The sequence below is a fragment of the Acartia tonsa genome, chromosome 4, assembly GCF_053477335.1.
Source record: "Acartia tonsa isolate MP-2025a chromosome 4, ASM5347733v1, whole genome shotgun sequence".
Classification (NCBI taxonomy): Eukaryota; Metazoa; Arthropoda; class Copepoda; order Calanoida; family Acartiidae; genus Acartia; species Acartia tonsa.
The window spans coordinates 16,849,083-16,876,046 of NC_137263.1; the positions used below are offsets into that span (position 1 = coordinate 16,849,083).

Consider the following 26,964-nt stretch of genomic DNA (forward strand, 5'->3'; position numbering starts at 1 on the left):
TGAGCAGAATTATCACATATGAATGAGATTAAATTTCCTGTAATTTTATAATGTCTGTCATAGAACTGACAGAACGACGGACCATGTTGAAAAGCAGCAGAATTAAAGAGTAGCTTTGGTGCCTAAACTAATTGCAGAAGTGATAGTTATTTATCGCATCGTATTTTAGACAGCTTTTGCGGATATCAAAATGAAAAATTATAAGATTAAAACTGGTCTCAATTTTAAGATTTTTATTTTGATATTCGTGGAAAATTGTCTGTCATTCGATGCTATACATGATTTTTCAGTATGACTAAGAACCAGTTCTAATCCAGCGGATATTATAATGCTGGAAAAATAATGATCAGTCATTTAAAACACTTATTTTGAAATATATATAAATGATTTATGCTTTAAATTTTTAAATTTCAGACAGTGGATATCCCTGACACAACAACCACAACAATATCAACAACATCAACAAACACAACAACAGCAGAAACAAGAAACAATGCAACAGACATAGGAATGGATGTACTATTACTTGGATGTTGCACCAAATTTTCATGGACTCTAATAAAGTAATGCTAACAGCCAGCTAAAATAACGATATCTTTCATCCACCCCTTTACCCTATCCTCTCCCCTCCCACTGAATGAGCGAACAGACCTTTAAATGAGGTCCATATTAGCAAGCTAAATTAACGACAAATTGTCCCCTGTCAATATATCCACGTATTCTATATCTATTCCAAACGGGAATTCGTTGGCATGAAATTTGATTAAGGCCTATTGCATGCAAAAATATATTTTAGAATTGAATACACGCTCCTCTGTCAATACATCCACGTTTATCCTATATCCAATATCATAGGACAGCCGCCATCACAGTATCCGCCAGAGCAACCGACAGCAAATAATCTGGCATTGACCTGGACCATACTAGGCCTTGTTATCCTTTTAATCATGCTGATTGTGGCTGGAATAATTTTGTGGTGGTTTTGCTGCAGGTAATAACAAGGGGTGAGAACATCCATGAAAGCGAAGCTGTTCAACTGAAGCAGCTTATAGTGCCTAATAAGCAATACAATAATACAATACAAATGACCAATGATAGGCCAGTATACATTTTACCATTGGTCAATTAAAATGTGTTTTGGCCTTTCATTGGTTATTTGTATGGTATGACGTCATTTTTTATTAGGCACTATAAGCTGCTTCTGTTGAATTAGATGGTATGACAATCTGTAATGTAGCTGAACTAAATAAACAGAATATAAATTTTAAACGAAGTTGTATGCAAATTTGTTGTAAAATTGGTTAAATACTGAAAACACCGGTGTTTAAGAACAAGCATACATTTTTAGAAATTGATTTTAGGGATGCTACACTTATAACATTGTACCTTGATGTCCTAGGAATCATTACACAGTGCGATCTTTTGCCAAAAAACGGGACATTTAGAGTAGACAAAAGTAAACTTCAATAAATAAGCTTGTATTTGAAGAAATGGTGTAATTTCTTTTGCTTTAACTCGGAAATAACTTAAATTTTGCCTCTGTTAACTTCTAATGTGCATTTGGTAAGTACGTCTTGCTGTTTTGGAGGAGCGAAGCTACCCTATTTTTAAAAAATCTATAAAACTTCATAACTTTAGTTAGGATAGGAATATTTTAACAAAATCAACGTCTATGTAAATATTTCTTCAAAGCAAACAATGTTTGTGAACAAGAATATAGCGTCAGGTGAACCCATTTCGAGTCCCGGCATTTTTAGGTAGGTCCAGTATAAGTAAAATAGGACACTTATAAGGCATGTTTTCAAATATTTTTTTTACAGATATAAACAACAATAACATAATTTTCAAATACTTTTGATTTTGTGTTAATACCTTTATTCTAGGTCTAGCTATCTTCATTTAAAGTTTGTATAAGAATATAAGCATAATTACTTAAATTATATTCTCTCTCAAACGTATATTTCTCTCTCTCTCTCTCTCTCTCTGATGCGTATATAATGTTTTTGCAATATTATGATTAATCTCCAAATTTGAATTTCTGCTGGACCAAAACCAGTTGGAACTACAAATTTTTTTATAACACATGAAATTTAGCAAATTTAATTGCTAAAATAAAAGTATTTTTAAGTCATCTTTATTTAACGACTCCTTTATCCCTTAAATGTCCATTAAAACCGCGAGAACGGCGAAAATCGTTAAAAATCACGCCAACCGCGGCAAATAACGGCGAAACGGTTCGCCAGAGGCAAATGATGCATAAGTCAAGAAAGATCCGCCTTAAAAGTTTGAAAATATTGCAGAGATGACTTTGGGCTCTAAAATGACTCCTTCCCCTCTCTAACGGGGGAAAATTTGAAATTAACAAGAACGAAATTGTTCAAACCATGCAATGTAAAATGCTCAATTACTCAAAAACGGACAAGAGGCCCCAGGTTGTGAAAACTGTTTTATACACAATACATGTTGTTTATTGATATTATTATTGCAAAACCCGGGGCCTCCTGTCCGTTTTAGGGTAAAATGGAGAAAACTGATTTTTTGGGGTTAAAAATCTTAATATTTTTGGTGAAATTTTCTCACAAAATGTAAATTTAAACCACCAAAAAAATATTTTTTAAAATTTTTTCTTTAATTAGACATTGGTACAGGTATCTGAAAAGTACCTCAATAAATTTTTTTCATAAGATGAACATAAATGTATTTTTTTGTTGCTTTGAAAAAATTGTGTAAAAAAATCTGGAAAATCATCAAAACTGAAAAGAAATTTTTCACTACCTTTTTTAAAAATGGCATAAACCCGCCAAAAACTAATATTTTTAAAAAATTTCTTTTCTAGCTGTCTACTTTCAGCCATTATTAGGTCCTAGGATAGATAAAAGTCGATTTTAGATTTTTTGGATGTCCCGATTTCTTTCAAAAGATCCCACTGTGCATTATTTAAAATTTTAGTAGTCTACCTTTGATAATAGCTGAGGAAAACCCCAAATATTCACCATGAAAATTTGATGTGTTCCAGAGCAGTACTAATTAAGTGATTTATAGAGGGATGCAGATTGGTCAGCAAAATATTCAACGAAAAAAATCAGCCTTTTATCGTAAAATAGCATAAGCATAGAGAAAACAAGGATGACAACATCTATAAAAGCGAAGCACTGAAACGGTAGGACAAACGGACATTAACACTTGTATAGTATCTGAACTGAAAAATCGGAACATAAATGTATAAATGTCGAATCAAAATTGTAGGTAAATTTGTTGAAAAACTGCTTAAAAATAGGATAATGTTTATGGACATACTTACATTTTTGGACTTGATTATAGAGTTGCTTCGCTTATAATATTGTTCTTTGTTATCCCAGGAATCAATATACTAAAAATCAGATCAAACGGATAATTAAAACACTTGAAAATTTGTTGTTAAAAAAGTAGAAAAATCAACATGTTTAAAATGGACGTACGGACATTCTGGTAATGGTTATAGAGTTGCTACGCTTTCTAAATCGTACTCAACTACTACAGGAATCATCCTGCAAAGTTTGAAATCGATAGGACAATTCTAACATGCCTAAATTAACGAATAAAAGCTATCTATCTCGGACGGACGGACAGACCGACCCTAATTATAGAAAAGCTTCGCTTTAAAAAAATTAAGAGAAAAACACATTTCCCTTTGAAAATTTATTTATGTTGAAAGATTTATCAAAGACAAAGCGACGTATAAATTTGTGTTTTTAAGAAGATGGTTATATCAGCAATCTATCTTAAATAGCAGCTCTAAATTGGTGGACATAAAGACATATTGAATTATTTAGATGTATTTGTCTTGGAAAACTTTCCCTCCATCATTAAAAATAGATAGGAACCTGTACAGAACTTGTTTGAGACTTGAAGCTCTTTATAGTGCCTTTTAAAAAAAATGACGTCATACAATATAAATGACCAATGATAGACCAATACACAGACTAAATTACCAATGGGAGGCCAGTATACATTATAATTGACAAATGGTGGGCCAGTATGACGTGATTTTTTATAGGCACTATAAAAGCTTCTTGATTCTCGTTTTTAAGTTAGTCCACTTTTGACTAGAATTAGAGCAGAAAGACGTTTATCTCAAAATTTTGTCTAGAAAAAGAGGGAAAATTGAGACAAAAATAGAGGAAGAACACGAGACTGCCAAACTAAACGTTAATCAAAATCACTTCAATAACAAGGTTAGTTCATGAAACTACTTTTCATATTTAAGCATCGGAGGTAATTCTACAATCTACATACAAGTGATTTTTCGCTTGTGTATGGCATATTCTCTATCACCTTTTTTCTTAAAAAGTGCATTATCTCTTTATCTTTTTGCACGTCCTTTTGTTAAGTTTATGTTTCAAAAAGCTTTGCTGTAATTAACTTTCATTTTATTGTTAGAATTAGGGTACTCTGTTTAGGGGCGTACGTACACTCTACTTTTGCTAATTTGCCTCACAATGTGTGTTTGCCTCATTCAATGACTCTGTAACTTGTATGTTGTGTAGTCTGTAATGCTCACGTGTTCCACATTTTTTCTTTTTATAATGTTTAGCAACTCTTTAGTTTACTCTGTCTGTCCTTAACGCTTTGGAAGAAACGTGATTTTCTCGGCTCCTACTCAAGATGGACAGTTGAAATTTTCAGGGTTTATTTCTGATAATTTACCTTTTCTATCCATCAGTTAGTCCATACGCTAAAAGGTTAATGAAATTATCTCGGCTGCTATTGAAGATATATAGTATATACATTATTTTGTCCGTCTGCCTGTACATGCTAAATGATAATTTTTTTTAAGGTTTCGTGATTTTATTTGAGTTTTCTATATTCTCTCTATCTCAATTCGTTTCTTTCTTATGCCGACTGAACATCTTCACTGTAACTCACTCTGTCCGTTTGTATATTACATGATTTTTTTTGTGCTACTGATTGATGCTGTCATCCTTGTTTATGTCTATTTTCTCTTTATGCCCCACATATATCATTATTCAAAAAAAATACATACATACTGATTTAATCATACATAGGCATACTCAAATATTTTTATGTACTTTTTACCCTTTCATACCTCATTTAAAATCTTCTTTATTGAACACAAGACTTTTTTAACAGCCTAAAAGCTTCTCTAAAAAGGAGAACTCAATCAGTTCAGTATTTATTGTTATCTTAATAACTTTACTACTTTATACTTAATACGCGTGTAATATATAAATTTTTAAAAGCGAAGCTTTTCTATAATTAGGGTCTGTCCGTCCGCCCGTCCGTCCGTAACGGATAGTTTTTTTCGTTAATTTTGGAATGTTAGAATTGTCCTATCGATTTCAAATTTTGCATGGTGATTCCTTTAGTAGTTAGGTACGATTTAGAAAGCGTAGCAACTCTATAATCATTACCAAAATGTCCGTACGTCCATTTTAAACATGTTGATTTTTTTTACTTTTTTAACAACAAAATTTTATGTGATCTAATCATCGGATTGATCTGATTTTTGGTATATTGATTCCTGGGACAACAAAGTATAATGTAATAAGCGATGCAACTCTATAATAAAGTCCTGAAAATGTAAGTTTGTCCATAAACATTATCCTGTATCAAGCAGTTGTTCAACAAATTTACTTACAATTCTGCTTTGACTCTTATACATTTATTTTATGATTATTCAGTTCTGACACTATACAAGTGTTAATGTCCGTTTGTCCTACCGTTTCAGTGCTTCGCTTTTATGGATGTTGTCATCCTTGTTTCTTTGATATTTCTTTGTATTTTGAACTTCCTAAAATTTTTATTAAAAGAATATTAGAAATGAGAATATGATCTCATAGGCTAAACAGTGAAATCTCAATGTTTTTAAAACGCATTATTTCCACATATTTTCTCTTGCATTATACTCGGAGTGAGAGAAAAGCAAACAAAGTGTATTTTCTCTCAATTTGCTTACCAGCCAAGTTTTGCATTCAGAGAAAAATGCCTTATTTTTTATATTTCCTTTATATACACTAAGTATACATATACATTATACCCCAGCCTCGCCATAAATTTGTTTTTCTTACGATTTTCTCTCCCTTTTCAACTCCTTATATATTGAATAATATTCCCTTTTCTCTGTGTGTTCAAGGCCTGCCGTTCCAGTATCATAGAAATGATTAACCGACAATGCGACAAAATAAACATGTTCAACTTCCACCAATATTCAAGCGGCGGGGGAAGGAGGATGGTGGATCACCCCAATTGTTGTGGTGGCTCAGCCTCCTCCAGCGGCGGCTGCCGTCATCATGGTGTATCCCAAACCCTCGGGAAAACCTATCTGGTCTCCATCAACAGGTGTAAAACTGGTGGGGGAGCAACACACCACAAGGAAGCATATCTTGGACAGGGGAAAGTCGAGTCATCCTCGAGCAAATTAACTTCAAAAATAAACGCAGAACAGAGCCGGCATTCTACTTTACATGATGGCAAAAAGAGTTGGACGGCAATGCAAGAGCTTTACCCTGCAGGGACGGAGGGTTTAAAAATAAATTTATGTTCAGAATGCAAAAAGAAAGAGAGTATGCTGAAAGAAACAAAATGTTTCAAGTTTAGTAAAGAACCAAAAAGCAACTTGAATACCTTTAATACAAAGTATCTTTTTTTTACATCTTTAATTATAATTTACGCTATAAAAACCACTTTAATCAAACCAGAAAAAAATTTGCACCCCAATAAAGTACATTGAAGTAAGACAGACAGACCGACATGGGTAACTTATAGAGTTAATAATAAGATAAAACAAGGTTGACAACATGCTTTTTAAAAGCGAAGCTTTTCTATAATTAGGGTCGGCCAGTCCGTCCGTAACGGATAGCTTTTTTCGTTAATTTAAGATTGTTAAAATTGTCCTATCGATTTTAAACTTTGCATGGTGATTCCTGCAGTAGTTAGGTACGATTCAGAAATCGTAGCAACTCTATAATCGTTACCAGAATGTCCGTACGTTCATTTTAAACATGTTGATTTTTTAAACTTTCTTAATAACAAGTTTTTATGGAAAACAGTAAAAGTGTCGAACTATGACGTCAGAAAAAGTTAACAATTAACCAATGAGAAGCCAGTATTCACAATGGTAAAATATATAGCGGCCTCTCATTGGTTAGTTGTTAATTTTTTCTGACGTCATAGTTCGACACTTTTACTGTTTTCTTTTTATGTGATAAAATTATCCGATTGATCTGATTTTTGGATTACTGATTCCTACTACAATAAGATACAATATTTTGAGCGAAGCATCTCTATAATCAAGTCCTAAAAATGTCAGCATGTCCTTAAACAGAATCCTGTATTTAATAAGTTTTGCAACAAATTTACGTATAATTTTGTCAAAACTTATATATTCATATTTTGTATATTCAGTTCTGACACTTTACAAGAGTTAATGTTCGTCTGTCATACCGTTTCAGAGCTTCGCTTTTATGGATGTTGTCATCCTTGTTATACATATAAATACAGTATACTGTTTAAGGACATGCTTACATATTTAGAACTTTATTGTAGGAAAGCTTTAATTTTAACATTGTTCTTTGTTGACCTAGGGATCATTATTCAGATCAATAGGATAATTATATCATATAAAATATTGTTGTTAAAAAAATTTAATAATCAACTTTTTTTATTGATGTTCTGGTAACACTTAAAGAGTTGCTACACTCTCTAAAACTCTGACAAGAATCACCTTCCAAGTTCGAAATCAATAGGACGTACGGACCGATCCTAATAAACATTTACCAATTAAGTTATTGTGTAATGATATAAGCTGTTTGGAAAGTAAAAAAAAAAATAATTTTAACCCAACCGTATCAGATACAAGAGGAACAACTGGAGTTAAAGATTCGCTCATCAACGAATTAAAGACACGCCAAGCAAGCCAAAACTCTTCAAACAAATTAAATGTCAACATTCAAGAAGAACAAAGTAGACCAAAAAAATCTTCAATTAATATGGGCTTTGATAATGAATACAAATCAGTAGAAAGAAAATATGACAATAATACATCTAGCCAAATTAATTACAAATCTTACTCGCAAGCAACAACGTTGCAAAGACAGGATAATATTGGGCAACAAATTCTAGATGAAACTAAAAACAGGGAAGCTTTTTGTAGTGCCTATAAAAAATGGCCTACCATTGGTCAATTAAAATGTATACCGGCCTGCCGTTGGTAATATTATTTAGTCTGTGTATTGGTCTATCATTGATAATTTGTATTGTATGCATATATGCAGTAGTTTTCAGCTCTTTAGTTGCGCTAGGTGGCCCCTCTCCTCCTGTTTAGGGGGTGGCCCAGCCTTTTCATAGAGTAACCCTTCATAAGAAGGGAAAAAAATGGGTTTCACTTGGGTTGCACTTCATAAGGAGAACAAAATATGGGTTTAACTTGGGTTTTAGAAACCCAACTAATACATGTTTGAATGACGTTTTTTTATAGGCACTTTAAAGAGCTTCAAAAACAGGCCGATAATTGGAAGAATATTATTGGATCAGCCTGCAAATGAAAGCACTACTTCTGATCCAAATGTGAACATGCATGATGACAACACAAAATTCAACTCTGTTAATGTTCCTTACTATGCAACAATAACCAAACAAACAAGAATGACCACCAATGATGTCAACAACAAACATGATTCCACTGTCACAGATGATGAAGTTATTCCAGTAACAATCAGGACTAATGAAAGAAAATCTTCTAAAGTAACAACAGCAAACAACAAATCATCTAAGTCTAGTAACAAAGCCGCTGCTACTTTGTCAGACGATGAACTTATTCAAGTTGCGATAACACATCCGTCTTCGTCAGGAAAATCATCAAACTATGCAAGGTAGATAATTTATTTTCTCGTATTCATTCGAATCCGGTGGATAGAAACTGGTTCTCATCCATACGAAAAAACTATGTCTAGCATCGTATTATATCTAGCTTTCTACGAATATAGAAATGTACAATCATAAGATTAAAACTAGTTTTTTTAGCCGGTGACTTCGTCACCTCGGGGCTAAAAAAAACTAGTTTTAATATCATAATTGTACATTCTATATCCGCGGAAAGCCGTTTATAATACGATGCGAGAAATAACTATTCTGGTTGTGAAGCCATTCTAAAACTTAGCTATGACCCTAAATCATTATTTCATATGTAACTTATGTTTGATGTGTATCTAATTAACTGTAAATTGTGCTCTTTATTATACTAGTCCACAAAGAGAATAATAACTTTTTCTTATTTGAGGACTTAATTCAATTTTTATTGGTTGGATCAATACGTTGAGTATCCAAACGTTTTAAAACTTATTTTAATCTACAGAAGGGGTACTTTTGTGTATTATCATTAGGGATGCAGTAATGGGTTATGAAGTTGAAAAGGTTTAGTTAAAACTATGCTATAAAATCGTAACATCCTTATACTAAAGTAACAGGATGTCTGTCTGTGTGTTTGTACCAAAGGATCTCGCTAACCGCTGAATCGATCAGGTTCTCTTTAACAGAGAAGCTTCTCATATGTCCTGGGAAGGTTTATAACTATTTTGGGGGAGGGTACCACCACCCTCACAAGAGTAATCACAATAAATCGAAATTTTTATTTTAAGTATAGAGACTCCTACGTAACATTGCGAGGTATCGTAAAAAGAGACTCTTACGCAACCTTGAACGCAACAAAAAAAATAAACATTGAAAGTGCCACTAGAGGCTTCTAGGGGCGTAGCCGCTAGTTCTAGATATAACACTTAAATTTATCGTAATTGATTCAAATTATTTATTATTTGTTAATTTTAGGGATACTTCCCGAGAGAGAAGGCAAAGGATAAGTGTATATGAAAACAATCCATAGAACAGAATTCATTAAATTAAGTTGTAAAATACTTAAATTAAATTAGTAAATATTGTAATTTGGAAGAAACATATTATGCATGTTACTTTTTCCTTTAAAAACATAATATTCGCTTTAAATATTGTACATAGTTCTCCTAGGAACCATTATTCTAAGATCAGATGAAAAGGCTAGTTATATCATACAAAAAGTTTATGTAAAAAAAGTAAAAAATCAGCATGTTTCAAATGAACGGACTTTCTGGAAATGATTATATTTTTTGTATTTAATTGTCCAATTAATCTAATTTTTGGAATATTAATTCCTAGGACAACAAGGTTCTTTATTAAAAGCGAAGCATCTCTGAAAACAAGTCCTAATATGTGAGTAAGCCCTTCAACAATATCCTGTATTTAACCAATTTTGCAAAAAAATAAATATGATTTTTTTAGACATAAATTTTACGACACACTAAAAGTGTTAAATGCTCTTTTGGCCTTCCTTCTGATCTGAGAGCTTTGCTTTTATGGATGTTGTCAACCTCGATTTCTTTTGCAATTATTGTATGTAATTAACTATAAATGTTATGAAAAATTATTACTAATGAAAATATTTTAGTTTCCTTTATACTGTTATCACTTCATTAATCATTTTATCTTCTTTTGTAAACCTAGTTAAATTATCTGTAAATATAAATTTTGTTTAATATAGATTTTTAATTCAAATTTTCTAAATCATTCCATATCCCCACCCGTCCGTCAGTAACCTTAAGGGGAAGTACGTGAATTTCGCATGTGCCAAACTTAATTGAAGACATCCTTACACATTAAGACAAAATTATTGAGATTCTTCGCTAATAGCATCTTATTTAATGGTTCTAGGTATCAATATTCCACAGAAGTTAACACAGGATTGATAATATCAAGTGAAAACACTTTCTAGTAATGGTCGGAGTTACTACTCTTTCTGAACTGTAAAAGAAATCATCATTCAAAGTTTGTAATTAATAGAACATTTGACACATGCCTGAAATGACCATAAAAGCTTTCCTTTACAGACGAAGGACAGACATAAAAAGTAGATTAGCTTCACTTTTGTCTCGACATCTAAATTGGAAGCACACAAATCGATAGTGCCATACGAAATATTTTGCTAAAAATCTTATATTAATGAACACCTGTATATCTAACTAGCAGCTGAGCTCCTAACATCTAGTAGCTCTGTATTTGACGGAATAGAAAGTAAGATAATAGCCTAAATCCAAACTGAAATTGGACGTTTAAACCTTACATATATTCTTGAAGATATGTATTGCCACTCGATTTAACGAATTAACTTTCATCCTGTGAAAATGTTTAATACGAAACATCTGTCTCGTGACGAACATGTCAAAATTATAGAAAAGCTTTGTTCTAATTTTTAAAAAAATCAAATAATCTAGTTTATCCACAATTTATTCTCCAGCATATTTAATTTTTTCCTACCAATTTATTACAGTAAGGTGGAAGATATTAATTTATAACATATCTGTTATTATTACTACCAACTTGAGATGGTTAATATTCAATACAGGACTAGAATTTAGTCCAAAACGATATAGCGTACAATTTGTATAAGTTTACGGTCATCTCCTTCTGGACCTTGAATAAGTTAAACATTAGATAACAATACTCTTCAAATGCGACTTCTCTTTATAATATAATCAAAATATAATTTATCATGAGTAGGTTATATGTATGTATAATAGTAATAATTATAATAATATAATAAGTTTTCAAAATTATTTTCTATAGGGTGTCATGAGTTACTGTTTGAGTGTGCTGCCATTAGAAAACAATAAATTACATTAACAACAAAATAATAACAATCAACTGAAACAAAAGTAAATTAATTTGAGTTCTTCAGTTCTCTAATGTACAATTTTTGTCAATAATATTAATAGCTTAATAATATATTAAAATCTTCTAACATTTATTAATTAAATTATGTAATTATTATGCCATGTTTCTGTAGGTATATAATTCTGTGTTTCTCATATTAATTTCAAAAATCTTATAAAAAAACATAACAATTCCTATCAGAGTAACAACATAAATAAAAAATCCTTGCAAAAAAAGAAAGGATGAATATAGGTTTATTTGTAGGCGTGTGTAGGTGTGTGTTTTTTTACTTTGGACAGATGTAAAATTAATAACTATGTAAATCTAATCATCGTCATCGCTTCCCGCGTCTCGTGCATCAAACTTGCCATCAGCAATGTCCTTGGCCAGGCCTTCAACGTCGTCTCTGGAGTGGTACATGCGCTTCATGCCACGAGGCAGAGCTCTGCACGAGGTAAGGTTCAAGGAGGCAAGTGTGGAACAGCAGTTCAACAACTTGGTCAAAGGTTTAAGGCTCACAGCGGTTCCGGTCAGGTTCAGTTTTCTAAAAAAATCAAGATTAATACAAAATAATTTATAAGAAAACTAATAAAAGATACAAATATGAAACTAAGCAGAGAGGAAAAGGACATTGGCCAATAATTTATCCACGCCCTTTGTAACACCCCCACTATATTAAACTGAATACAGAATTACACACGCTAGATTTAGATATACGAAAGATAATCTTCCGTTGTCCCACTGTCCTAAGAATTTAAATAATGGTTTACCAAAGACTTTATCAATGCATTAGTTGAGCCATTTACGCAAATTAAAACTTTTGTTTATGGATTTTTAATGATATTGGGGAAAAAAACACAATTTAACATATTAACCATTATAAATCTAAGACAAAAAAACTCGTTTACAAGCAGCGTAGGTGAAAAATAGGCAATAAAAGTAAAATCAATACTAATAATAACAAACAATGAATCTAATAAATTTACCTCAATTTTAGATCTTCTTCATTTTCCACAAGTGCCATAACAGCCCAGTCAACTGTCTTCTGGTCCGAGGTCAGGCCAATATCGAGTTCAATAAGTGTGCGGCACCATTTCTTGACAAGAAGCTCGAGACCATCCCTACTGCTGCTTGTCACACTGCATCCAGCCACGTACAGGTACTCAATATCCCAACAGGGCAGACGGACAAGGGTTGAATCTGAAATGCCCTTGCAGCCGCGAATGTCTAACAACCGTAGTTTGGAGGACTTCTTCAGTATCCGCTCGATCTGCTGGTCGTCCATGCCGTCGAAATAGCCGCGCTGGTCAACGCCAATCGTCAACTCCTCCAACATGGGGAAGCCTGGCGACATGACCTGCTCTCTGACCGGCACGTCGTTGAGCCCCAGCATGGTGTTGGTCGTGCGGAACGTTGTCAGCAGAGGACACCCTTTCTGCAGCTTTTCAATGTTGATTAGAATTGTATCACGGGAAGTTGTAGAAATGTTGGACACGTCCAAAAACCGCAAGTTCTTAGAGTGTTGCTAAACAAAGAAAAAAATATTAGTAATGATTTTGTTAGAAGAAAATTCAAGAACAACTGTGTTTATAAATAGCGAAGTAAAACCACACTATTTGGAAGAAAAGAAAAGTATTTTGAAAAACAGTTCATTAACAAATGAATTTAAAGGCACTTTAAATAAATAACTGATAGAACATAACGCTGTCTTAACATGACTTTTTAAAATAATAGTCAGATTAAAAATCAATCAATAAAAGCTTCCGTCGTCATCGTTAGTTTGGTTTAATGAAAGTAAGAGTAACGGACGTACGAAAATGCTCTTAATTACAAAATTGCAACGCTACTAAAAGGTAAAAAAGAAAACTTACCGACAATGCCTTAAATACGAATGGAAGTCCAGCCATCTTGTTGCTCGACATATTAAAATGTGTCAGATTTTCTCCCATGGTTGTAATTAGGTCTGACAAAGCAGTACTTGACACGGCACTTCGAGAGCTTGCAGTTGAAGGCTAAATAAAAGTTAGGTTACGTTTCTAAATCAAAGGAATAAATTATGATCAATTTACAAAAAAAAGTATTGCCTTATTTGTTTTAGTTATTAGAAGTATTTTTTTAAAATAATTATATATATTCAATATTCATGGAAAAAATACAAATAAAATATTTCATTTTATGATATGAATATTTCCAAAATAAAGTTTTTTTATACAATATTATTCTTATAAATATTATGAAATAAACTCACCGAAACTAGACTGAGATCAACTCTCCTGAGGTTTGGAAAAAGACTTGGAATAATTCTAATATCTTCGTAGTTAAGCTTGACACAGTTGGACAGGCCAAGACCGGAAAGCTTGGGACAAGTAGAAGCTATGATTCTGAGTGCAGGCGAGGACATGACCGCCTTCCAACTGGTCACATCAACCTGTACAGCATGAGGAAACTTGTTCTTAAGAATCCATTCCAATTTCTTCTCTGTCCGCATTTTCTCCTTGACGGCTGACCCGAGGTTGGCATGCGTCCACAATTCAGGTTTGGATGCAACTTTGTGCCACAGTTTACAAACGCGCATCATGTTCGGCAAGAATGGAAGGCAGCCTTCAGTATGGCTAATATACGAGAAAATAATCTCCAGTGCTCGCTCAGGCATACCTTCTGGTCCGTCCTCGCCCCACCTGGGTTCTTTGGGCGGTTCTGGTGTTTTGACTGGTACCGGTGTTGGAGGTTTTGGCGGAGGCGTCGGCGGCTTCACTTCCTTCACCTCTTCTTTAACCTCCTCCTTTATTGGCAATGGTGAAGGTGTAGGGGTAGGTGTGGGTGTTGCCTCCTGTTTAATATTCGGCGTCGGCATCCGAGGCGGCTCCGATTTTGGCGATGGCAACGGCGAACTAGGAACTGGTTCACTTTTAGGTACAATTATATCAGAGGGCTCCGACTTGATGGGTACTTGAGGATCAGAATTGTGAGGACTAAGATGGTTTTTAGGACCAGGACTCGTGGTACCAGGTGTCACAGATTTCTTTGGTGGTATTCTAATATTCCGCAAACTACTTGTTGTTGACGGCGGTGAAAGCATGGGCGGAGTTGTTACCTTCACACTGGTTGATAATGGCGGCATAGAGTTTTCTGTTTTCGGAACAACAAAACTGCTGGCTCCAGTCATAAGGTTATTTTGCATCACAGGCTGATTTGTAGGGCTATCAAAACTACTATTATGTTGAGATCCTCCCGGGGTATGTGGATCAAAGGATTGCGGCGTCAACGGGTTTTGTTGGGAGACGGGAGTTGAAGGATTGTGATATGTGCCAGGCGTAGACGGATTCTGATAAGATCCTCCAGGTGTGGTAGGATTTTGTGGTGTCAACGGTTGAGGATATCCACCTTGTGGCGTTGGTGGCTTGGGGTAGGTATTCTGAGGAGTGGGTGGTTTGGGACAGGATGAATGCTGGGGAGTTGTTGACTGAGGATAATTTTGTTGTTGAGGGGTTAGTGGCTGAGGATAATTGTTTGGCTGCTGCTGTGGAGTAGGAGGCTTGTAGGATTGCTGTTGTTGTTGAGGTGTGGGCGGCCGCGAGTGTGTTTGAGGAGTTGGAGGTTTGTACATTGATGGACCTGGATAGCCTTGCGGCCCAGAGTAATTGGGCGATTGACCAAAATTTGTTTGAGATTGATGGTGAGGGCTGTATTGCGGAGAGTTCAAACGGAACTGGCCACTAGGAAACATGCCGCCTCTCTCATTGCCACCACCTGAGCTTGGACTCATGGCAGGAGGTCCAATTAAAGGCCTCTCTGTATGAGGACTCATTGCACGAGGATTAAGGTTTCCACCACTTGACAAGGGATTCATCACAGACGATGAGTTCATCATTGGCCCACCGTTAGGCATACCCATTCCCATTCCCATTCCCTTTTGATTCATACCCGCGTGGACAGGTGAACCAGGAAAAGGGTTCATTGGCATATTAGGATTTCCCATGCCCTGGTGCATACCACCCATCATAGAGGGATGGCGCATACTCATGGCCATGTGAGAGGGCATCATGCCTTGCATGCCCATCGGATTTTGATGAGGATTCATACCTCCTCCATGGTGCATAGGATCAGAGTCACCCATGGATGCAACGAATCTTGGATCCATCATCCTGTTTGGCATGTATCCACCAGGCGGTTGCTGTGGCCGACTGGCCATGATATTTCCTGGGCGGATGCCAGGCCGGAATGCTGACATGTGTTGTTGATATTGATTACTAGAGTACATAGAATGTTGTTGTTGTTGTTGACTGTAGTTCATATACGATGAGCTGTAACTTGTCATATCCATGTAGTTATTACCGGTAAATGATCTCTGCATTTCAAAATTGTTTTGATTGGGTAGATTGGAGTTGCCACTTATTGGCGGGTGTGGTCCCATCGGTCCTCCAGAACCAGGATGTCCTAAGTTTCCTTGGCTAGGCATACCTTGTATTCCAGCAGGACTGTGTGCACTTGTTGACACCGGTGGAACTTGTGATGTGGGCAACGGATATTGATTAGGATTATGCCCCATTTTTCTTGAATCATCCATTGAACTATTGAATGAAGGACTCTCACTGACCGTTGGATTATTATTGGACCCAATAGCATTATTCGACATTGTATTGGATACAGGTGGATTATTATGCATTTTTGAAAAGCTTGTCGTGGTCTGTGTACCAAGCATAGAGGTAGCTGTAGTCATACTAGTTTGTTTTGGTGTTGACAACATTGTTGTACTTGCTGTACTTGCAGTAATCCTCGGGTTTATACTGTTCATGCTGGACACATTGTTCACTGTAGGTGTTACTGTTGACGTGACTGGAGGAGTTTTCTTCACAACACTGTTAACCATACTCGTCGATGTGATTGGCTTGTTGTTGGGCGGTGGGGCTGTAATCTTTGGTTTTATTACTCCACCCGCAACACTCGACAAGCCATGGGATGTTGTCATTGAGGGGGTCATAGTGCGCACAGCCGGGGAGCTCGAGGAAGCGTTTGAGGATGTTGTCACAACAACAGGGGACACAGCTTGAGATATGTTAGGCTCTACCTTCATTTCAGTCTTCACGTGTTGTAAGTGGGGATGACTCATTGATGTTGGAGGTTTATGAAGTATGGACGGCTCTGTTTTAACCATTTCGGGTTCCTCAACCTTTGCTTTCTTCAACGGAGGCTCTAAATCAGTTGACACAGGAGAAGCTGACTTTTTAATTTTAATTTTTAATTTTATACCACCAGTAGGAGTTTCTTCGATAGTGCTGCACTTGTACAACACATTCTTATCCTTTTCATCACCATCTAATTCATCAGCATGACGTTCATGGTCGTCATCAGTTGAAGATAAGCTCATGTTAGTAAAATGTTGAGAAGGAAATGACTGAGATTTCTCATGAATATCTTTATATCCCTGGGTTGCCTGGATCAGCGGGATCATGGGTTTCCTCAACTTGGCGTCCTCGTCCGAATCAGGATCTTTGTATGTCACAGGTTGAGCATTTTGTCGGCGGGGCCGCAGCGGCTGCACCGGTTTATCTTCATCTTCCTCCATATCAAAGGCATACATATCCTTGTCTTCGTCAGAGCTGCCTTTACTCTTCAATATTTTTCCTTTTCCGCCAATGACTGGGTCTCCATTCTTTTTCGGCCTGCCCCGGTGGTTCTTCTGTTTCCTGTCCTTCTCGTCGTAATAGTATGACTGGCTGATGACCTGACTAGCTGTCCAGCTTTGACCAGTTGTGGTTACATTACTCTTGTGCTGCATGCTGCTCGTGTTGATGGAATAGTTGGTCGAGGACGCGACTCTGGTAATACTGGTGTTGATGGGCAGAGATATACCAGTAGGGAAACCATTATTCCCTGACATCCCGGGTTTAGAGGCACTAGTAGGGTTAGGACCATAATTCATAGCAGCTTTACTGTCAGCCGTACTCGTACTTAGCACTGTGGATCCGGGCTTCCCTGAAAAAAAAATGTAATTAATTTTATTAAATTCATATGACTAAAAACGCCACGATGGAATAATGAAATAAAAATTATGCATACATTATTTTTTTTTTGGAGATAAGACATCAGATTAAATTAACCGGCATTCCCCCCCCCCCCCCCCCCCAAACGGTATAAAAATAACCAAATACTTACATTGATCATGTTTCTGAGTATCGTTAATTCTAGGACTGTCTGGACTGCGGATATCCGTACCGCCATCCACTTTGCTAGGACTGGCGGAGCTCGCGATGGAGAAAATGCCAGAATCCGCCTGGCTTGCCGGAGAATCTTTGTTGTTAGTTTCTCGGGGTGACACTGAAATAGAAATATTTATTATTAAATGTTTAAAAGGTTAAGTTTTTTCCCCAGCAAATCAACGTATGTTTTTTTTATGAGAATAGTCGTATTATAAACAGCTTTCCGTGGATATAAAATGTACAATTATAATATTAAAATCAGATTTTTTAGCCTGTCGGGGCAAAAAAACTGGTTTTAATCTTATGATTGTACATTTTTATACTCGCAGAAAACTGGATATAATACGATGCTAGTCATAGTTTTTTCGTATGGATGAGAACTGGTTCTAATCCAACGGATATTATTCAGTTTCGAATGAATATGAGAAAAATATTTACATATTTTAATTTAAACCAAACAAAATAAAGCAAGAGGTTGCGTGATTTTTTATTTTAGCTCATTTGATTACATTCAAGAAAGATAATAGTTATATCTCACATTATAGTATAAAATTAAACAGCACTCCACGGATATAAAAATGAATAATATATTCAGTGTTAGAGCAGCTAAATTCTGGAATGATCTTCCTGTTCATGTGAAAAAGGCCGTGACTTTATCTACATTAAAGAAAAGACTTGATAGTCACATTCAGACTTTAGCCTAGATATTCAGACCTTTTACTATGACCCTACTTGGGTTCTTAAGAGTAAAATAACAATAAACAATAAGATTAATTGGTATTCGTATTCGTAGAAAACTGGATATATTACAATACTAGACATAATTCTTCAGTATGGACTAAAAACGGTTCCAATCCACTGGATATCTATCGTTTCGAAGCGATACGGAAAAAATATTCTTATTTTCTAAAACAAAAGTCCTTAGATTGAAAAATATTGGTAGGTATTTTTATTTTTCAAATTTACGAACTTAGTTTCTCAAAGTGCATTTAGCGCGTTTGGGTATTTGAGTAGTGAACCTTTAAATGTGAATGATAAATGTAGGTTATACTTGAAGATTATCGAAAGAAAAATTAACTTATACCAGGCGGTTTTAAGTTTACTTCACATTTTCAGAAAAATTATTGCAAGCACAAGTTACAAGAAAATATAAAAAAAAGAGTTTTAAAAATCACAAATGATTTGTATGCCAGATTTTCAGGATTTCATTTGTCATAGGTACAACATATTTAACAAATATCAAATATGTTAAGTAAAATAGACAAAAAATATTATATTATTGACATAGGAAAATATAAGTTGATAAGAATAATGCCCCAAAAGAATAAAGCGAATGGAAGATGACACTGTATAATAACACTTAATTTCTTAGTTTTAAAATGGTTCTACTATAGAAGTCTAATTGAATGTTATTTTAAAGAAATGCTTAAAGGATTTTAAAAATCTAAGACTTATTCGTTTTTCCAAAAACTAAGTTCATAATCTTCAAATTGTTCGAATAAAAAAATGTAAAATAGACAATTTATCAGCTGACCTGTAATATTGAAATAAACAAATAGGTACCTATATTTTTTATAATAATAAAATCCTCTTATTTTAGATGTCGAATCAAGTTTTTGTGTTTCCATTATAAAACAGCATCAAGTAAAACACAATTTTTAATAAATATAAATCAAATGTTTCGAAAAAAAGGGAGTGATTGAAGCACAATGAAGGTTTGTAAAAAAATGGTTAGGTAATAGGTTTGTAAATATTTCGGCTATATTCAATAACTCAATGGTATTTTTGCTTACCTAATTTTTGCGGATTTGTCTTAATAATAATAAAACCATAAAAAAATCTTTAATTTTCAACTTGCTATTTTCGTTATATAATACCTAAGCTTTTAATATCGAACATCGGCCTTATTTTAGTGAATAATAATTGTACAAGAGAGACTTGCCTAGTGTATGAAACGTAAAGACAAAACAAGGATGACAATATACACAAGAGCGAAGATTGACAATTCAGATAAACAAATAATCGTTGACAAACAAAGAGGGACTAAAACTGTTTGAAATTGCAAAAACTATTTAGAATTTCAAAATTCGATTGCAAGTTTGATGTAGTAAATCGTTAAATAGTTTTAAAAAAGCATATTAGGTATCGTCTTTTTTTGCGTTTTTAGACTTGATTATATTTGCGCTTATTGCTTAATGCCCACATTCATGATGCATAATCGACCTAAGAATCACAAAAACCGTGCAAATCGTATCTAAAGAATCAACATGTTTAAAATTGACACACAAACTGCTGCTAAATGATTACAAATATTAAAAGATCTAAGCATACAGACTAAACACACTTCAATTGTAGAACGGCATCGCTTTTAACAATATTCTTACCTTTTCCATCCAGATGTTGTGATTCTGTCATACTCGGAGAATACGTCCTTTTCCCGGAGAATGCAAACATGGCCGGATCCGGCGGGTACACATCCTCCCGGATCTTTCTTTCCTTGTCCATGTCGAGCGACTGACCGCCGCTGACAACATGTTCAATTATTATGCCATCTGAACGCTTGCTACTGGAATCATTGGCGTTGTTGCCGCCGCCGCCATGCAGCTGCGAGTTTTCTGTCCGTTTAGACTCGATCCACTTTTCTCGCATGGGATCTTTTTTAACCACAGGTTTATCACTAAACTTTCTTTCCTTATTCTTGTCATCATCATCGTTAATATCAGTTTTCAATTTATTGATTGATATTTTCACCTTGGAAAATCTTTCCTCGTCCAACTTTTTGACAATCTTAGACGAATTTGATGTTATCGAGGACGATCTAGGAGATTCACTCTTTTTATTTGACGATGGGAAGGATAGTCCTGGGGAGGAGGACCGTGAGCTCGACCTCGACAACGAGGCACTCGTGCTCTCTGATCTATCACTTGTGCTTGAATTGGATACAGGAGACGTTTTCTGGCGGTCACCTCCGTCGATAAGAAAATGAGCATCAAGAATGGAATTACATGTGTGTAGCTTTTTAGCCTCCTTCGTTGAGAAAACTTCCCGGCATTTTGAACAGCGGATTATCTTTAAACTTCCTACGCGTCCGCTTCGTTCTCTGTCCTTGTCTTTTGGCCTGTGATCCTTGTCTTTAACTTTAATAATGTCTTTTTGCGATTTCTCAGGCCTATCAGAACTTTTCACTTTCACTTTATCAGGCTTAAACAAAGAATTGGGATCTAGGTCTGAATGTTTTGACCTACTTTCTGATGATTTAGGCGAAAACACTTTTTTAATGTCCTTTGATGAAACGTTGAGCGAGTCACCAGACGAAACCTTAGTGATTGTGACACTGTTTGAACCAACGGACGGCAACTTGTGGTCCCCGTCCTTGGGAACAGTTTTGCACGGCAAGATTGTGACTTTGGAATCATTAGACGGAGAAAACAGAGAGCCCATCTTGTTGCCGTCACGCGAAGAAACACTTCCCGACCCGGAGGACGGGGAGCTCAAATGTTTCTTGTGTTTTATACTTGGCTTCACCGGAGACATGCCGCTGCTCACACTTTTCTTGCGCTCTAGCGAAAACGATGATGTGGTGTGGTCCGGGCGTCGGTGATGGTTGTCCTTGTTGCCCGTCTTTACAACAGATGGGCTCATATTTTTGGCTTTATGCTCCTGGGCCGCCTTTTGTTGGAGGTGCATCAGCCTCGCCTCAAGGTCACGCAACGACGTTCGGTCTGAATTATCGGCAGGTTTAGAACTATTGGATTTTGCAGCTTGACTGTTGCTGCTACTATTATTACTATTGCTGCTGCTGCTGTTATTACTACTACTGCCATCAGAAGTTTTACGGCTGCCGCTATCAGAATTAAATGGTTTACTATATGACGAAGCTATATGCTTTTCCATTTTAGATTTAATATCACTTGAACGACCACTGTCGCTCTTAAAATTGTCTTTAGGTGAGCTAGAAGGCTTGGTTATTTTAACCAATGAAATTTCTGGACTAGTAGAATTAGAACTACTTCCATCCAGCACTATTATATCTTCACTCTTAGGTTTCTTAACAGCGGGCCCGTCTGTAGACAAGGGGTCATTATCCCGTTTAACCGGGGTATCGCTGCTGCTGTGCCTAGACATCGTGTCATCCATTGGCGGATGCTTGCGCGGCGTCGTAACCGCCGCCGATGCTGTCACATCACCTGAACTAATTTTTGTCTCCATGCTTATCTTTTCCGAGCTTTTGTTCGCATCAATGTTGATTAGTTTGACACTACACTTTTTGGTAAGTGGGTCCGAACTATTTGTATTTTTCAAGAATTTAGCAAATTCCGAAGAGAAGCCAGAAAATAGTGCAGCTTTACTTTCAAGATCCTGTCGGTCCTCGTCATTTAAGGCCTGAAGATTCGGCACGTCTAAAATAGAAAATTCAATGTTAACAATGTTTCCAACTGATATGAGCGTTTTAGCACTAGAGAAAATTCATTGTGTTGTACCGAACGAGGATAGCTACCAACAAAACAAAACATGTTTATGTAAATTGTGATTTGTTAATGTTAATTACAAAAAAGACTTGGCTAGGTTTTGAATTTAATAAACCAAAATGCCCCGTTATTATTATTAAAATTAGTGATGGGAATCCGGATCCGGAATCCGAATCCGCCCAATTTTCGGCCAATTTTGGAATCCGAATCCGGATCCGGAATCCGTTTTTTATAGCGGATTCCGGATTCTAAATTGGTAGGCTAAATTTAATTTAAATAGGTTAGAAAATACCAAGCACATTTTTAGGACATACGTAGCACTTAAATTTTTTAATTTACTAATGTGATGTAAATGTTTTAGTTATGCTAGAAGTCAACACTTTAAACAAATCAAGGCTTCAACCAAGTAACATAGTGATAAATTAACGATAAAAGCTATCCCTCTGTGACGGACGGCCTTTTAAAATACTGCTAGAATCCGGAATCCGAATCCGGAATCCGCCAAAAATAAGAATCCGGAATCCGCAAGAATCCGTCACTTTTTTTGACGGATTCCTTCAGAATCCGGAATCCGAATCCGGCCCAAAAATTCGACGGATTCCCATCCCTAATTAAAATTATCTTGTAATAAAACTAATATTTTTATTTGGTCCAAATAAAGTTACATATATTCACATAAGAAAAAAATCTAGGCAAAGATTGAAGGATATGTAGCTAAAGATAGTCTGATGTAAAAATAAAATTTGTCGAATAATGAATGTATCTCAATAATTTCCTAATATGGTTCAAAATCATCTAATTTAGATAGTAAAACTGTATAGCAACTAGTACCTGTAAAATCCACAATAGGATGCCTATTCTGCTCCGCAGTACCAGTGGATGTCACTGTATTGACAGCACCTGCATTACCCCCGCCAGTGTGCCTCAAACTGTCAGCAGCAGGTGGACAGGAGGAGAATCTACCAGATACGATATTGGACTTGTTGACTGGAAACTCACACCCCGGAGTCTTCACTCCAGACAGATTGGGTTTCACAATACTCCGTTCGGGTAATGATGTTAGGTCTAGAAAAAAAGATAAATAAGAAAACATAGGAGATCAATATTTGAAAGAGAAAAAAAATATTTTCCAGCTTTGATGTAATCATTTACTGGACATACTATACAACCGAATAGAAATTAATAGTATGATTTGAATTTTAGATAGGTAAGGTGATTTAAAATAACCATTATTCATGATATTTACCTAATAAATTTCTTAATTACAAATGTAAGCATAATTTTTGAATTAATAAGAGTAATTACAAAGGATAAGTTTTCTGAAAAGAAAAACGTGATCCAGTGATTAATAAGATCTAAGGTACCCCATCGCCCCAAAAATGCGTTTTGAGAACGTAAAAATGAATAATTCTTACCTTTTACAGAATATGTATTATTTTTACTTGACTCCATCGTGTGGGAATTCAAATCTTGTAAACATTGCGAAGATATTCTCGATTCTATCCTCTGAAAATAATAAAAGTTCAATAACAAATAATTTAGTAGCGAAGCTACTCAATATCTAATGTTCCATCAGTACGTTAAAGTCATATAATCTAGTAGTAAGGTATTGGTCTGCCAATCAATAAACCAACTGATCGATTTAATTCTGCATTTGTGGGAAAATGATCCTTTCATATATTTATTAACTCTATAAAATAAAAGCTGGAGTATAAGTGAAAATTCCACTGACCAATTTCTCTTTTCTTTTGTTAGAAATAGAAAGATAATTTATTTTTAAATATAATATTGCTTATCGGTTCACTTCACCTTTTCAAAATATATTACACCTTATGGACATAATTGTGCTTGTTGTATAAACAAAAATAAGAAATGGTATTTCTTATCATATTTTATCTCTTTTATCTTTATGTGTTATCTTTATATTTATAATTACAGTTATAACTATCAAATGAAGTTGTATATTTTAATTTTAACTTACAAATACAACTTTAATAGGTAGGTAGGTAATAAAATCATATTTTGTATTAAAAAAAAAATAGGCTGGATAAATATTTTTAGCTCCTAAACCTTATTTTTCTTTAAAAATGCATTGTTAAGATTTAGAGAATATTATGAAAACTAAATAAACATACATATGAAGTAGCTAATACTTGAAATGTTTGCATAGGCACGTTCTAAAATAACCCGCAATTTTACTATAAAAACGCAAAAACTGCAATAACTACAAACAAATCTATAGAAACAAACATAAATTTAAGATTATAATGAATGATGTAAATAATAAAACTAGTAAATCCAGCTGATTAATACAAGTTTTGTGTATAATTTGTATTGTTAAGACTAGAATAAGAGAAGCTAGAGTTTTAATCACGGTAATGTGATGGGATGAAAACAGTTACACATTCACACACACACACACTCACACACAATACCAGTTGCTCCCTCCCTTTCCCCTTCTCTTATTTCACAACATTGAAGACGTTTTTTTGTGCATCTTGACTTTTTAAATCACAATTAATTATTAATTAATATATTTCTGATTAGCTGGGAACGCTTTCTTCGCACTATTTGATTTAATATATATAGTTATAAAAGGGTTGAAGTATAAAGTGCATAAGTATGGGACCCTGAGGCAGGTAGTATATACTATAATATAGAGAACACTCCATTTTGGAGACCTTGGCTGACAGCACCCCCCCCCCCCCTCCCCATAACATAACTCTATTTTCCTTCTCTCCACATTGTATGTATTCAACCCACTCAATCCCCCCCCCTCCGTCACTCTCTACTACCTCCCCCCCCCCGTGCTTGCAACTATCTACTTATATCTCCCTATTTCTACAATCCTGCATCCTTTTTCTCGGCTCTTTCTTTTTTTCCTTCACTCTCTCTCTCTCTCTCTATCTGTGTCACCCACACTCCACCCTTCCCCACCTCTCCTTAATAATATCCCCGGATCTGTTGTCGACATTACCAGGGACACAGAGATATTACCAAAAAAAATGAATAAAACTTGTCATATCTTGCTCTATGGACTAAATTAGCCAGACCTAACTAAAAGTATATGAAAAGTATCTTATGAAACCTTTGTAAAATATCTTGAGAAATAGAAGAGTCAGAGCTTGAATGCAAAATTAATATTTGTAGGCTTTAACATAATGTATACAAACAACATAATTTCTAAAAGCGGTCTATTGTAAATTTTTTTAAAAAGGACATTAATATTCAAATTCTAGTATTGTTTGGTTTTATTAAATAGGTTAATTAGATTAAAATAATAAATAATTGAGTTATTACATTATCAAGAAAGATATAATGTTAGGTATATATTTATTACAAAAATAAAATACTTAGAAAACTACATATTTCAGCTAGAATATACTTAATTTTAATAAATTAAAATAAACTTTGATGCTTAAAAGGTAGTAGAATTTAATATAATTTGAGAAAGTTAGTCTGCAACAATGATTTTTATGTGAATAGAGGTATTTATTCATTTATATATCCTAAAAATATAAAAATCAGCCAAAATGATAAAGATAGTTGAGCTAAAACTTCCCAAAAATGACAACAAAAACAAATGCTAGGCCCATTGTCCTATCCCTACATTCCTGCGACATTACACTACTTCATCCTTACCTCCCCCCTCTACATTTTTCATTCAATTCTCCCCCCCCCCCCCCTCCTCACTCTTGCACAATATACCCCTTCTGTGAAACCCATGCTGTCCCCGTCTCCCACGCCCCTGTACATCCCAACACTGCACACACACACACACACACACATTTAACTAACTAAAACAAATTATTAACCTTTTTCTTTTTTAATAAAGAAAAGTAAAGACTAAAAAAATGATGATAAAAATCACTTGTACCAAATGAAAATTATTATATCATTGCCTTAAATTGTGGCTTTTTAGCATTGCCTTTCAAACATTCACAAATATTTCAGCTGATTTTCAAACAATTCATTCCAACCTCGTTATGAAAGACTCATGAACACTTAAGATTATAACTTAATTTTGCAGCAAAAAACGGCAAGTACCGCCGCAATTTTCACGTATAATCACAGATAGATCACTTAGGGCCACAATGGATAAATTCAGCTTACCTTAGGATCACTTATTCAGGAGTAAAACGATAAAAACGTCGAGTCTGAGGGCGACCCCATTCTCTTTCTCCTACGGAAATAGCTGCAAGACTGATACAACGAATATTGATCCTGGCTGAGGTGTGTAGTTCGTAACTCTGACACCAGGGGGACAACACTACATAATACAACCTTATCATTATTTATGTAGCAAAGAGACTCCATAATTATCAAGTCTGTCTATTTGTCAGAAACATTTATATAAGAGAAACATGATTATTTATCGATGGGTATTAAAGATAAACGGCTGAAAATTTTAAAGTTTATATCCATTTTAATGAGCATTTATTGATATACAGCTTTATGTAGAATAAAATAGAAATTTACTAAGTAGCTTTTAGAGCTAGATAAACGACTGAAGTTTTCAAGAGATTCGTTTCAGGAATAAGGTATAGCCAACAAGCAAA

At 35.0% G+C, this 26,964-nt stretch overlaps 2 protein-coding genes across 2 annotated transcripts; one reads left to right on the forward strand and one right to left on the reverse strand.

Moving 5' to 3' along the window:
* Positions 1-860: 860 nt before the first annotated feature.
* On the forward strand, positions 861-9,951 carry LOC145318430 (uncharacterized). The gene is made up of 5 exons (XM_080159716.1): positions 861-991; positions 4,130-4,214; positions 6,134-6,521; positions 8,477-8,870; positions 9,823-9,951. The coding sequence occupies exons 1-5, from the start codon at positions 948-950 to the stop codon at positions 9,875-9,877; spliced, it is 966 nt and encodes a 321-aa protein (XP_080015842.1). The 5' UTR covers positions 861-947; the 3' UTR covers positions 9,878-9,951.
* A 1,341-nt stretch (positions 9,952-11,292) lies between these two features.
* Positions 11,293-26,645, reverse strand: Fbl6 (F-box and leucine-rich repeat protein 6). Its single transcript, XM_080159255.1, has 9 exons — positions 26,519-26,645; positions 23,821-23,911; positions 23,237-23,470; positions 20,321-22,336; positions 17,893-18,054; positions 13,985-17,712; positions 13,608-13,748; positions 12,723-13,261; positions 11,293-12,280 (listed from the first exon to the last, which is right to left on the reverse strand). Exons 2-9 carry the CDS (start codon positions 23,855-23,857, stop codon positions 12,061-12,063), a joined length of 7,077 nt encoding a protein of 2,358 aa, XP_080015381.1. The 5' UTR covers positions 23,858-23,911; positions 26,519-26,645; the 3' UTR covers positions 11,293-12,060.
* Between the last annotated feature and the right edge of the window lie 319 nt (positions 26,646-26,964).